Source organism: Micrasema longulum, unplaced genomic scaffold (genome assembly GCF_059751315.1).
Source record: "Micrasema longulum isolate JH-2025_06_02 unplaced genomic scaffold, ASM5975131v1 h1tg000604l, whole genome shotgun sequence".
In the NCBI taxonomy this organism is placed as follows: domain Eukaryota; kingdom Metazoa; phylum Arthropoda; class Insecta; order Trichoptera; family Brachycentridae; genus Micrasema; species Micrasema longulum.
In genome coordinates, this window is record NW_028277800.1 from 172,278 (window position 1) to 188,500 (window position 16,223).

At 32.5% G+C, this 16,223-nt stretch overlaps 1 protein-coding gene across 1 annotated transcript in view; it reads left to right on the top strand.

Annotated features, from left to right (window-relative positions):
- stumps (DBB domain-containing protein stumps) overlaps window positions 1–16,223 on the top strand; it is an 87,032-nt gene that overhangs the window by 15,855 nt on the left and 54,954 nt on the right. The window contains exons 2-3 of the mRNA XM_088228702.1: window positions 13,040–13,659; window positions 15,687–15,900. Of these exons, the coding sequence (XP_088084828.1) occupies window positions 13,040–13,659; window positions 15,687–15,900 (834 nt within the window). The remainder of the gene's footprint in view (window positions 1–13,039; window positions 13,660–15,686; window positions 15,901–16,223) is intronic.

The following is a 16,223-nucleotide window of genomic DNA, read 5'->3' on the forward strand; positions in this document are numbered from 1 at the left end:
TGCAAGTCGTCTAAAAATTAACCTAATACTGCAATACTGATTCTATAGTCCCTGGCAGCAGACAAAAGGGAAATATCACCTTTTTTAAAAAATACTGTCCAGTAAAAAAAATACATTTTTGTTACTTATTAGTAGCATAAAAAATATGTTTAAATTTGTAATTTTAAATTCCCGCAAAAACGGTCATTCCATTTGCTACGCCCCTTATGCGTCTCGATTCGTGTTTATTTGTTTCTGACCATTCAAATTTGTTTAGAACATTGTCATGAATTTTGAGGTCACAACTATCAAAGCCAAACATGTCGCGTTTTTAGTGACGTATTGTTTAATTTTTTTTTAATATTTAAATATGAAAACATTTCTTCACAATATCCATATTGATTTTGAAAATACAATTAATTATTCAATATTCATTTCACATATATTTTTATCGGTATTCGTAGTATGCTATATTTCCCTATTACTTACATTTTACATCAGTCCTCTGCGCTGGGCCGACATCAATGATATTTAAGCTTTCATATTGATCCAAAAAAACGTATTATTTATAAAATATTATTGTAGCATTATCTTTATTTTTCATTATTACCTAGCTAAATACTAGTCACTTTATGTTTATGTTAAATTATTCTCAATTTTCATTTGCTATATTTATATTTAGAACATTAGGTTTTCTCACTTTAATTGTTATCTTTTATTTGTCATCTTAGATTTGTATGTTTCTTTTTTACTTTTTTGCGGATAAAAATTTTTTTTTTCACCAATTTGTTTAGTTTAATTATTTAGTTGAATTTTATAGTTATATTTCATATTATATATTACATAGTGAATTGTTCACTGCTGTGATTATTTCTGTAAAACTTTTTATTGTAAAAGGTTCTTTGAACCGTTGATCTATAAATAAATAAATTACTTTTCTCATTGTGGTGTTGAGTACGAATTTAAAAAATAAGTACTTTCATAATTTCAACAATTATTATTGACAAAAATGAATACTTTTATTTCCACTTATCAACTTCCATTACGTCGAGGCAAGTTCAGCCTCTTAGAAGTTCTTTAGATAAATAAATTGCTGAAAGCATTTGCCACCTAATCTACTCGTTTGTGGTCAGTACGGCCGTGGAAGATTTGTTTAGGTTACAGCGTTGCTGTGCTGTGTAAGTTAAAATCGAGATATTATCGGTTTCATCGGGACGTCGCATCGGAACAGAGGTCTCAAAAACGATGGTAGTCCCGATAAATCGGAACGGGTGGTAACCTTATTTCCAGGGATTTGTCAGCCACGCTATTTCAAATAATTTATAATTTTTTTTATTAAAGTGATTTTATTCCAAATAAAGATCAGAATGAGCATGTAATCAATACTACCTTAGTCTCCCTCAATGCCTACGTTCCTTTTTTTCTCACTTATTTAATTTAGAATAACACGTAGTGTCCAAACAAAAATTACAAGTTATCTAGTAACCACACCTAAAAATCAGTGGGTATAGTTACACAGCATCCAGGTACTTGACACAAAAAGCCGTAACTGGGTTAATGCATCTTGGTGAAGGGGTGTAATCGATATTGCGCAATGCCAGGGGGTGTCCGGCGGGGGAGAGGCGGGAGGCGTGCTGCACGCAGGCTGGACATTGGACACTGGTCCTTATACCATACCTTGTCAATACTTTGTCAATTACTACAAGTGCATTCGAATACGATGTTGGGAAATAATTTTAAAATACCTATGCATACAATTGATGAACAACTCATTTAAAAACATAGTTTTTGATGGAATGTTCATCTAGTTCATTACATACCTAATATAATAAATAATAATAAATAAATAAAATACCTATGCATATTATTTTTTATCAAACAAAGACAATTCAAACAAATTAACAGTATTACAAATGTAAAGATCCGTACATTATGTAAGGCTGAGATAATCATTATCGACAAAATCAAGATAGGAGCTCTGCGCAGGTTTGGACATATAGAGCTAATGGACAGCGAAAGAATGGTTAAGAATATTTACAAGGCGAATGTTGATGGATGCAGAAATAGAGAAAGACCGAGAAAGACATGGCATTACCAAACCCAACAAATACTTGGAGATGGACATGCCAAAAGTCGATGTATGAATGTCGAGGAAGCGAGATCTGTTTGCAAAGATAGAGTGATGTGGCGTCAATTTTTCTCTGCCTACCGTTACGGAGAAATGGCGTGATTGTTTGACAAAAGAAAGCTCTAAGAATTATTTGGCAAAAGAAATTGTCGATGTTTAAAAAAAAAGTCGATGTTTAACGGATTACAAATACTTGCATATTTATAGGCAAATAATATTTTAAAATACGTTATAATGATATTTGAGTATAAAATTGTTAATTCCAAATAAACACAGAATTTTAGAAAAAAAAATTAAGTCAACTTGAATATAATCAGGATACTAGAGAATGAGTAAAGGTCATTTAGAAATGAGGTGAAGTTCCATAATTCAATTTTGAATAGGGGGGTAAAAAACGTTTATGATGAAAAAAAAACCAAACAAAATGGCGTGTTGAATAATTTTATTTTAAAATTATATAGTGTAGGAATATAATTTTATTAATGAAACACAAATAAAAAAAATGTGTGCATAATTTCGAGATTGAAATAAAATAGTAACGAACAGACATTTATTTATTTAACACTTTATATACATATAAGGGCGGGAATATTGCCTTAAGGCAATTTCTTCCTACCTACCCAAACCGTTATGCTTGCAGACTGGCTGGATTTCCTCCCTAGAGAGTTGTTCATTTTTTAATTTATTTCAACAAAGAGGGAAAACATTTTTGAGAAGGGAATATGGAAGTCTAGGCATTTACAGGGCTTATGACCTGTCATGTGTAAAGTGGCCACTTAAACCAGCCAATGATAGGTCATAAGCTCTAGACTTCCATATTCACTTCTCAAAAATGTTTTCCCTCTGTTGAAATAAATTGAAATATGAACAACTCCCTAGGGAGGAAATCCAGCCAGTCTGCAAGCATTTGGACATAATCAAACATTGTTATTTTATTACACTCAAATATTTCATAATTTTGTAAAACTGATCGTATAGTTGTCTAGATATTGATATTCAAATGCAGTGCCCTATGCACCACTAGATGCGGATAGGGAAATTATGATAGTTATGAGATCAGAATTAACCATTTATACTTTTATGTGAATATTAAGTTTTTGATTTTTAAAATATTCGTAATTATTATTTGTAAAGATTTGCGTGTTCTTTAGTTCCTTTTTTGTAGTATTTTCTTAAATTATTTGCTTACTAGTTACTTATAAAAAAAACGTTTTTGTTATGTATCTGAACATTTCAATTTCTGAGCCATTTTTTTTAACATGCTCAGGCGGTCCAATTACAGCACAGAATACCCAGCCTTGAGAAATATATTTTTTTCTTAATTTTCGAGTTCTTATCGGGAATCGAAAACCTTCCGTGCGTGAGTCAGGCGTCCTAACCACTACACCGCGGAGGCCGCGTTTTAAACAACAAGTTCTTAATAAGTCTCTGTTGGGAAATGGAGTCGTGGTAGAGTAGGGTTCGACCCTTAGACCTCTGATCCGTAAGTCCACGACACTAACCATAGGGCCGCAACATAAGATGCCATTTGAAATCAAATCTGCATAATTATATTTCGTAAACTAACGATAGAACCAAATACACTCGAGACACATTATATTTCCTTTTAAAATGTATAATATTACAGAGATGTTTCCATTTGTTTTCCCCACTACCGCTGTACCGCTTCCTTCCCATGACTTATATATCCATCACCCTTATTTTTAAGACCTCGACTTCTGAGTGCTTCTACATGAGATTGTCTCCAATCCGAGAGTGCTCTACTTTTATTTCGTGTCTTTTTCCGAAATCAAATTTGTTCGTGTGGAAGAAAATGTATCGGAAAAAGTGATTTTGGCAACATCGATCGGAGCTAAATTTAATTTTGGAATCATCGATCATACACTGTAGCCATAATATTAATATCATGTGGAGGAAGAGGCGTCGGCGTCCGCCGGCGTCACACTGCCAACTGCCACCACCTTTGCAAAGTTTTATTATATTATAATACGAGTTGATTCTGTACTGAAGTGGAACGAAATCCAGAAAATAATGATCACGTTTCTTTCAACAACTTTTTCCGTATTTTCTGTAGGCCGGGTGAGTAAATATAGGCCATATTAATGGAAAATTAATGTAATGAAATGAGCATTTTAATTGGAAAGTTCAGCGGTTATTTTTTATTTGTTAATAGACTATTAAATTAAGCCAAAAAAATATTAAAATATCATTTTAGAGAAGTATGATTCTAATATTTTTTTAATTTATAAAAATCATAATCATAACACTCACTTTACTTATAATGATGGTTTAGTGATCCCTAAAATTAGTAATATTTATGGCAGTAGAACATTGAATTACATTGTACCTTACATTTAATTTCTGCTGACCTTAGATTTAATAATATATGTCATAAGAAAAAAATAGAAATAGGCTTCTTTTAAATTATTGTTTTTGTATTAATATTCCAAAATTAACAAATAACCCCACTATATCTGCTGTGCTTCGCACCTTTATGACTGATCATCACACCACTGCAGTTGGTATTAAAACCACAGTTAACCATCCAAAAAAGTCGATAACTCATCAACTACAATTTTTTAGTTCGATATTTTTTTTGGTTATCGTATTTTACAATTTGTATTAATTTTCTTTCGACATCTCCAATAAAAAAATATGCTGTATTTTTTATTTAAAAAAAAGAAATGCTGTCTACTTTAAAACAGATATTTACTATATCTAGTGAGATTAGACAGTACTTAATATGTTTACTTATTTTTTTATTTAAATAAATTATGGAATAACTTATATTTACATATAAGTTACTTATTAAAAATACTTGGTGCACTTCCACTTATTTGTTTGACCAATAAGCGCTTTCACCCTCTAATGGGCATTTTCAGACTGGTGAATATTATACAGTGTAAGGATAATTTCTATAAAACTAAATATTATCTTGAGTCTTATGTAACAGTGGCATGGTGAGGTTTTTGTATTTATTAAGTTTATGTCTTAGTTTTTATTCATGTGTACTTTTACAATTAAATAATAAATAAAAAATATATCGTATTATCAACGCTATGATTTTTCAAAGTTTTGCATTTTTGATATTCCTTCGTGTGTGACGTCTCAAGTTCTCTTCCCCATCTCCTTGATAAGTTCTGCCGATTCGTCAGTTGGGATACCGTAAACCGGAATCCTATCACAACTCTCCTATCGTTGGTTGATTCAGAAGAACAAGTGACGTCATGCAAAGTAGTTCTTTTTTATTGAAATAATTTTTTTTTCATGCATTTTTAAGTAACTTCACTGTACAATTTACTGCTCTAATTTTTACCGCGTGTAAGAATATATTTTTTGTATCCAATTTCCAGCTCATTAAACGGGGGTTCCGAGTTTGATTTCCGATGAGATCATAATAATGAATGCTATTTTTCTTTATTGTATTGCAATAGGGTCTTTTTGCCTATTGTGCCCATGTAATTCAAAAGTTTTTAATTGGCCAACATAAAAAGTAAACGTTTTAAATTCGTCATTTGTAGAAATGATACGTTAGTGCATTAAATAATGATTAAAAAACTGAACAACGGAAAATAAATCACAATTATTTTTTATTGCAGTTAATCTACAAATCCCCTTTATTCGCGAATATATTATGTAGGTACACATTTCAATTAAATTTTTCATTTAACAATTTAAGGATAATAACAATTACTCTCCATTCAAATAAAATTATAACCAAAATAGATGAATTTTATAATTTAGAATCTTTCAAGATAGGTCAGTTTGATACAGCATTTTGTTTCTTTCTCAGCCTGTTTTCTGTTTACTCCTGGGGCCCGTATTACAATGAAAAGTAAACAGTTACCATTCATTTTATCTACAAAGTAAAATTAAGTGTTCTGTATGAATAAAATAATATGTGAACAATTTTTTTTCATAAACATGTTTAGTTTCAGGTAACCGACGAAGATAATTATTTTTTCATACAATTATACATGTTTTGGTACGTCAATTTTGATTTTGCTTTCTAGACAGTCGAAGGTAACTCTGTCAACTTCATATTGAAATCGGGACCCTGGACAAAGTCCTCCATTCCCCATTTGCCTTATTTAAAATTGAACGTTGTTATTCAAAAAGCAGCCAGCCATAAAAAGTTAAATTTAGATAATTATACTTTTGTGAAAAGGGTGAATAATCAAATTTACACAATAGTTGGATTGTGTTTTACTTTGACAAAAGATAAATAATGCAAAGAGTCGTTTTTCATCATACAAAGAGTAATTTAATTATATATTTCACCAGTTCTAATGATTTTTAAAGTCCGGCTGACCACACAACCTAAGATGTGCATTTCGCAGAAAGCAGCTAGCCCTAGTAAAACTCTGATGTATTTTGTGTCATTATGTATTGAACATATTTTTTTTATATCAGGGCAATTAATTGTAAAGAAGCACTTAATTAATTAGTTTAAAAACGTTTAAAATAATTTAATTATACGTTAATGGAATTTTGGTTCTTTTTTAAAGTTTGCCTGACAACGCAACCTAAAATATGCATTTTGCTGAAAACAGCCTGATCTAATATTGAATGATATCTCATTTAAACTTTGAATGTATAAGGTGACATTCTGTATTAAAATACATTTTGTAATTACATTTTTTTTTAAATTATTGAATTTATAAAATTAAAATACTTCTGTATTTATTCACTTTAATTTATTTAAGAGAACTAGATTTCTGGACACATTAATCTTCCCATCAGCATCTCTACCATAAAAAATTTCAAGTGCTGTTATTGTTTTCTGCAAATTGAGAAATGCCGTTTTCAGAAGGTGATTATTACAGTTTTTTTTGTATAAAAGCGGCCTGGTTGTTTTTAGGAAAACATAAAATTGACCTTACTGCACCCGATAATACTAATGTATTTTTTTTATTGAAGGCTGGCTGCTTTCTGCATAACTACGTTCAATTTATGAACAAAATATTTTGAATTATATGTTCATGTCCTTAAACAAAAATATAGGCAAAATTGCGTTTAGAAAAATATCAATTTACAATCCATCCCAAGAATGATGTTTCGAAAAATCTGTGCAAGAATAAGTGGTAACATTTATAAATGCGCTCAAAATTCCAAAAATATTATTATAAATTCGTGAAATTTTCCGTGTACACGGGTTATTCCAATGAATTCTTATACAAATAATGGAAAGGTTTCTATCCGCTTTGTCTTCATAACATTTCACATTCACCTATAACTTCAAAGATGGTCAGAGTTTTTTTGTCTTGTATTGTGTAGCCCCAATTAAAAAACCTCTTGAACGTTTCCGCTCGCGACCCCCGACCTTTTTAAACCCGAGAAGTTCTGTTTTAACAGCGACTCATCTGCCACTGTTTGTTCAGAGCGCGACCCGAGACCCGACCCACACGACCCCTGATTCTCAACTTTGAATAATACGTCATTCGGGAAAGTACGGAAACGAGGCGACCGACCCATGGGAGTTAATTATCGTGTATATTGTTCGGACAATTTTATTTGAGTTGTAAAGTTTGTGAAAGCCATTTATAACGAATTCCCTTTGAATGATTATTATCGTTTTTTTCCGTCATAATGGGTAATTTATAGCACTCTAAAATATAATAACAGAACGCCCAACACTTATTATTTTATGTAAAATATTTTTTTTGTCAATTATCGTGAAAATAGTTTTCATTTTCTCTAATAATAAAATCTTTGTACAAAAACTTATATTTAACTATCCGACGTATAATAAATAGACATATTATTTATATATTATTGTCATCAAAAACATTTTTCACTTTGTGGTATGACATTTTACACTTATTTGTTTATAAATTTGTATAAACCACTTAATTTTTTTAATTACACTTCGACCGGTTTCGAGGTTACTACCTCATCGTCAGGAATTTAACTAACTTATAATTAGACGCGTTGCTATTTATATAATAAAATATTGTATGAAAGAGACAGAAAATTAAAAGAAAGAGAGAGAAAGAAAATAAAATAAATCATAGCGGGAATAGTTTTAAAAGAGGACTCGAAGTTAAATTTAATTAATTATTTATTATTTGAAGTTTTTGATTAATGGCTTTACTAATTTCTAATCGTTCTAAATTATCTAAACGAAAACCATTTTTATTGATATGCAAAATTTCTACACACGTTTCTTGATTAAATTCTTGAAAAGTGGTTTATACAAATTTATAAACAAATAAATATTATTTATATACAAGCTACATCTAATATTGCGATGCCCTGAACAATTTTTAAAAAATAGGTTGCAAATTACAGTACACATTCACCTACATTAAAGTATTATATTGATTTATTTCAACGACAATAATGATATTATTGGGTTTATTGCAACATAGAGGGAAAACATTTTTATTTATTTATTCAATCAAAATTACACTAGTTTAAATATTAATGAGATTATTAAGGCTTTTTAGGCTATGCTCGTGTCAAGCCACAATGAGTGACAATAAAAATACATGGTAAAATTAATTAGATTAAATTATAATGACATGTGATGCAATAGAATAACAATCTAGAAAAAAAAGTAAAAATAATATAATTCCAAGGATAATGCAAAAAAGATAATCAGAAATATTTTTTTAAATATAAATTATACAAATTAAGAATCACACATAATTAAATATACAAAATAATGGTACCATTAATATCAACAAATATATTAGTATTAAAAAAACAAAATAAGAGTATCATTGAAATCAACAGAAAATAATATATATATATATATATATATATATATATATATATATATATATAAAAACATAATTGAAATGATAATTGAGATATGTTTTCTAGAAACTCACTCAATACTACAATAAGAAATAGGAGCAATAAATCATATGCATTTGGCATTATTTGAATAGTACGTACTAAATTAAATAATACAAAAATACATAGTGAAAAAACATAAAAATATCAAGGTATATAAAAAGAAAATAAAAGTAAAAGTAAGGAGAGCAGATTTGTAAATTTTTGCTAAATGCTAATCTCAAACTTTAAAAATATTGACAACCTCGTCCTTATGTATTTTTATCCCTTTTATAAAGGGAATATAGAAGGAATTTTGCTATCCAATTTTGAACAAATAATGAGTAGTAATGATTTAAATTCCCATAACTACTTTACTATCCTGATGTACATATTAATTTTAATTTGTAAAAATAAAATTGCCGTTTTGAGAATCTTAGAGTTAGCGGGTTTAGCTCACCGTTTGCTCTGTCGTCTATGGTAGGCAGCACTGTAGTGGGTGCAGTGTGCAGTAGAGGATAGAGTACCTTTAACATTTAGTTGGTAGCTATTCCTTTCTCACCCTCATCCCTCTTCCTGTACCGGGCCATGTGGGTATGTGGGTGGCGGTTCTCAGTTCTCCAACTCTAGACCTTACAATTTTCTCAAGATACACCGACACTGCGGAGCATAGAAACAAGGTCGACATCCTCCATTACATGCAGTTGTTTACGTGAACTTAATTACCCTCTTTGTAAAAATATACTCTACGGGTGGTTGAGTTTAATAAGTTTTAGGCCAAATAGACGGGTAGAGAATGGAGAGTGGAGAGTACATACTTCGTCTTATAGCTGCAAAGATCACGACATAGTTATAGCATATTATTTTAATCAAAAATAACATTTGAAGCACTAACTTTGTGATTTTCATTTAACATGTTATTTTATCTGTTTGCATTGATGTTCGTAATGTTATGCTTAGAGTAATAATGCCCGTGTTAGTAAGATATCGCCGCTTAAATTCAAAAGGGCCACAACTCGACTTTTGTCAGTAGAGCCAATCATTTAGTTTTTTCATGTTTTTAATATCATCAGATACCTTTTTTAAAGCTGTACTCGTGCTAACTATTGCACAAAATGCCGAAAGAGCTGTTGTGCGTTTTGGGTAATTTATATTACAAAATCCTTAGTCTTTTTCTCGTAAAAAAATATGTCCGATTTAAATCTAATTTTTGTAATAAAATGGAATTTCGGTGTTTTCGATTTGCGGCCCTTTTGCATTTAAGCAGCGATATTATGAAAATGTTTGTATTATTTAAATTTTAAAACTGACATAAGGCTTACCATATTTAATTTTAATAGTAGAAGTATAAACAAAGGCAAATCAGTTTAATATTTCTGAACATAATTAATTAGAGATAGAACGATATTAACTAGTTAAAAAAATAATAATGAACGAACTTATAGACACAGAATTATATATGATTAAAAACAGTAGTAGACATTCACATTTACATGATACATATAAGATTGGCTGGAACATAGGTAATAGGTACTATATACAAAGTTCTAAAACAAGGCAAGGACAAGCGAGATTTATAGTAGCATCATCATCATCATTCCATGTCCGCTCCCTAGTTGGGGAATATGATATCCACAAAGAACATCTATGCATCTTTATCGGCTGCCAACACCTTCGCGTCCTTCCAAGTCAGGTTTTCGTCCTAGTATAATGCACTTAAAAACTGTCAAACGATTTACCCGTGGAAATAAAAAACCAGAGTTCACTTTTGCCCTCGGAGCTAAACAACATCAAATAAGTAAAAACAATGAGGATGTACAGTGGTTTAAAAAAAATAGGTATTGTTAATGGACTATCTAACCAAGCACTTGTGGCGTTTTAAAAATGCAATGCTCTAATTTTTACCGCGTGTAAGAAAACATTTTTATATCCAATTTCCAGTAGCACTGATCTTCTTCATTAGTGAGTAATGTAGGTATTATAATTACAGATTGTAAAAATAATATTATTTTATATTTTAAAAAAAATGTTTTATTGTCTATTTATCGTTTTTGGGTTTATCTGACGATCTTAGAATTTTAATTTCGTTCATATATTTTTTTATTTTACATTATTTCGTCAGCTTTCTGGCACAAGTTGGTAACTGCATTTTACTAGTTGTGAGATATTGCACTTTTAAAGTTAAAAACTCATCCTAAATCAACAATTCAAATAAAACTGCAAGCTGATATTATTAAAAACAAAAATTGCATTTGTAAAATACGAAATATTTTTATTTACTTTTTAAATAAAGATTGTTTGATGCCATTTATGAAGACATCTCATTTTTCTAAAACTTGTAGTTACCAACTCGATCTAGAAACCAGACAATATTTTCCGAATTATGAATTATTATTAATTATTGTTAACTGTCCCAACACTGAGACTCGAATGTGTTAGTGTTTTTAGTGTCTAGTTACTAATTTATTAATTTCAGGTGATTTTATCTTGCGATAAATCGAATAGGTACACAATTTTATATAGTCTCCATTCTCCGTGAACCTTAGAGTAATAACACGCCACTAGCTAGAGTCGCCTATACGGATAAAAACCAGTATAAGTTAATAAACTACGATGTCAGCTACAGATCACAGCGATACAACGGGCCGTTGGTACTCGTGTCGAGAATTGCAAGCGCAAACCGAAGCCATCCATTACGGGTTTGTTGTTAAACAATAAACCAAAACAAAATTCAAAACTCCTTTGTTCCATGCAATAGAGCTAAAGGTCTCTAGTGAATTCTCTAGACAATGAGACTCTGAGCCACGAACAATGTAGGCGCAATATGTATAGATGCCTGAATTTTCTCAGCTGAATTATGTATCCGTCTGAGAGGCAATTTCGATTTCATCACCTTAATTATTTGAATAGAGACGATGATAGCTTCAAATTATCTTCTTCCTGGGGTCGATGTAATCCGAACTACTAATATTCTAGTCTGAGAGATAAAGGATGAAGTCTAGTAAAGTTGTAGTGCAGCTTTTGACGGTTTTTTATGTTGATGGACTCGTCTATTGAAGTATTACTTTTATCCTCACGTTTATATTGTAAAATACTTAAAGCGTATTTTGGTAAAAACTTAAGTTAATAACTATGAACAGAAACTTCCGTTCATTATCTGTTCCAGATGCTGTAACCGAGAATTAACGTTAAAACTTACTACAAATAGGTACAGACTCTTCACATCCACGGAAATTTGTTCAAAATGTGTTCCGACTTAATATAAACCCGACTGACATATTTACGGGCTGTGTATATTATAAGAGTATACATACAAAAATACTTACCAAACACCAAAATATTTTTCCATAACTACTACCAAGTACTAGATACTTACACGAACCGGACGGTATCCATATCATACAAAGTTTCTTTATTGTAGAAACGTTTGGTGATTCGGAATTTATAGCTTCCAATAAACGCATTTTGTTGATTTATGTTCGCTTAACAGAAAATAAAATTCTATCGTAGATAAAACAATTCTCGTAATTGGGACCCCTGTATCGTGTTTAGAATATGAAACGCCGTGAAGTGGACCCTTAGCCCTCGACTCGGACCACGGGGGCGGAGGCGGGGGTCAGACGACAAAGGACCACAACATTTTATTATACATAGCTAGTAGGTAGTCGTTGCGAGTTGTACTTCGAGTGACGAGCTCTACTGTGCACCAGGGTAATAATATTATATTTATGTATACAGAAGCCAACAGCAACATGCTTGCATTGAATTGGTACCAGACAACTGAATAGATTTGTCAATTAATCTTTGATGTGGCCGATATGACTATTTGCCTTCGCATTGACTCACGTTCGATGCGAAGAATACAGAATACTTCATCTGCGGCGGTCACAATAGCGTTTCGAATCGTCCATTTCATTGTTAACTTGTTTACGGTATTCATTGGTTGTTTAGTGTATTACTATAACCCGCGTGTCACAAACCATTCCGAAATGAGTAACAATAGTACTTTATAACCCCTAATTAAACCTAAACATCGTTTGTAATACGCCATTTTCAATAGTAAAAATTAGCGACACACCGCCATTCTACATCGTATTGTACAGTTCTTTTGAAGAGACAATGTTAATTTATTATGTTTAATTTTTGTTTCAGATAATCCGTCGTATTTCGCGGTACCTAAAAACGAGCTTTATATTCAGCCCAATTCGAATCCATTTAGACACCGAGAAATTAGAATGGGCGCCAATAAACTTAGCGAACATATTATTAACGCCAATAATAATATCGTCAAACCGAGAACTCTCAGTTTGGGAGAACCTCCGAGTACTCAGAGATCTGACTTTCCGCAAAGTCCCAAGAGTCCGTCCAGTAGCGCCTATCTAATCCCGAACGGGGGGATGCCTTCTCCGAGAGTCGACAGCCACAAAAGAAGTTTCCGGTCCCTCCTGAGGTCACTGTCTGCCAACGGCTCCTCCAACGAAGCGCAGGCCATCCTGCAGGGGGAGCCGAGACCGGCGGACATCGCCCCTCCCAACCACTCGGACCCGTTCTGCACGAGGAGCAGCAGGCGCTTCACTCACAGCAGAAACACCTCCCTGAGATCGTGCGCCGAGATCGGCGGCGACCAAGCCCTGATGAAGAGGAGAGTGCAGGATTTGGGAAGCCCCGACGATGTGTTTCACACGATGCCACTTCCGGGATCCAGTCGTAGGAGGCACTCCATCGGTGCTTATCTCTCGAGAGAAAGGAAATCTTCTAAGACTGTATTGAAGGTATTTAAAAATTATTTTCAAGGTTAATAAAATCGTGACTTATCAACTCAATGGGCATCGCTTCACTAATTTTTTTTTATTGTGTACCAGTTTTCACCGGGGTAAAAGTAAAGTGTCAATAATTTTTTATTGCATTTTAAAAATAAACTAAGAACATTTAACACTTATCAGATAGTGGCTTACCTTTTCGTTAACATTCTCAAAGCACCCTCTTGTTTCCCATCCATAATTTCTCTTTCTTTACTAACTCATAACAGTCCATGCGGCTCAACTATGGAATAATCATCTTTCTTCCCTATCAAAGAAAACAAACAAACAAACCATCACGCCACTCTCCTGTAAGGGTAAGTAGATGGGATAAAACGCCATATCACTCTGTATTTCCATACAGATCTCGCTACCTCTACATCGACACAGCTTCTCATGCACGCGAGCCGATTCTTCTGGCATTTGACATGTCCGTCTTCAAGTATTTATTTGACTTGGTTATGGCATGTCTTTCTCAATCTTCCTCGTTTTCTGCATCGTTCAGCATTCGCATCGTAAACCATTTTGGCGGTTCATTCGCTACCCGTTCCATTTACATGTCAAAACCAATGCAACACTGATTTCTTGATTTTGTCCAAAATGTTTGTCTCGGCCTTTCATACCGAACGGATTTTAACATATTTCCGCTCCTATGTCCTATCTCTTTCTTAAACACTCATCTCTTCCTTCATTTGTATTCCCTTTATCTTATGATATGGGGTTCGATATTAGTTTATTTATATACACATATTGTTAATTCTATTTTAGTATCTGTCTTTTTTTGTTCTAATAGAATTAATTACATTGTTCACATAATATTGAAATTTTATAAATATACCCATAACACCTTTAATCTTATTGGTTAAATGGAAGAAATTGCCATTGGACAATAAGCCATTTACACTTTAGAGTTATACGGCGACCGAAATAAAGGTTACTTCCTCATCATGAGGACTTGAACTAACTTAGAATTGGGAAATATCACTTTTTACAATTTTAAAGTAATAAGGGTCTACGAAAACCATTTTTTTTAGTAGCATATTTTTTTATTTATAATTTAAATTCCCGCAAAAACGGTCATTCCATTGGCCACGCCCCTAAAACGTCACGGTTCATGTTGATTTTGAACTTTGTAAGGTTGAACCGTTCATTTTGAACATCGTCACGAATCTTGACGTCACAATTATCAATGCCAAACGTTTTTCTTGAGACATATTTTTTATAATTTCTTTTTTTAAGTTATGTATGAAAATATTTCTCCGCAATATCCATATTGATTTTGAAAATACAATTTTTCTTAATCCATTTCTTATATTTTAATCGGTATTCGTAGTATGTGATATTTCCCTATTACTCGCGTTGGTATTTATATTATAAAATATTGTAAGAAAATAACAGAAGAATAAAAGAGGGAGAGAGAAAGAGGATAATATCAACCATGGCGGTGATTTAATTATACCTATATATATTTTTTTAAATTTAAAATTACACATTTTTCTACTAATTCGATACCACCAAAGAAAATTGACACATCTTCGCAGCATTATTTTGTACGCGTATGTCGATTGGGATACCGGTAGAAAAAAATATATACTTGTACGCAATCAGTTCACTAAATTCAGTGAACGGGCATTGGTGGTCAAAGGCCCTATGGCATGGAATGCTCTCCCAGCGAAATTGCAAACCAGTTCGAAACGCTGAGAGTGAAGTGATGTTTCGGAAAAAACTTAAAACTCACTTGTTTTCTAAATCATTTGAATAAATCCGTAATCTATAACGACAAAACAAACTATTTCACTTAAATTTACATTAAAAATTAAATGTCTATTCATAGAATCACTTTGTAAAGCGTCCTTCGGGTATTATAATATCAAAATAGCGTTATATTATTAATATTAATATGTAATTATTAATATTAATATGTAATTATTATAGTAGGTATGTAAGCATTACAAAACTTATTTTTTATTTTCATTTCCTCGATGTTTCCACGCCAACAGGTGACGTCCGTTCCCAGCGAAGTTCCCCGGGCGGAGGCCCCGCGTGTCGGCAGCCCTAGCGCTCCCGTGCGTGGCCCCCCGGGCGGACCCCGCGCCCCCGTCACCACGACGCTACACTGCCAGGAGCCCCCCCTCGCGGAGCCCGACCTGCCCCTGCCCACGCCAGCCCAAGGCGGGAACCGGAAAAGGAAACAAAGGAGCCAGAGTATCAAGGGTAAGCAAAACACAAATTACCCGATAGTTTTACCTTTTTTTTCTTTTGAAGTCTTTTACGTACCAAAACACAAATGATGATAATAAATATCGCCAGAAATACAAGTTTGCATACTAGTTACTAGGAAATAATAATAATAATTATGGATAACTTATATAGCGCCATTTTCGTAATAAAATACCTCAAGGGCGCTTTACATGGTGAGGAAAATATTACGTTTTTTTCCAATTTTATAATAAGGGTCCATGAAATACTGTCGAGTAAAAAAAACGGTTCATTGCAATGGCCACGACCCTAATACGTCACGATTCAGTTACACTTTG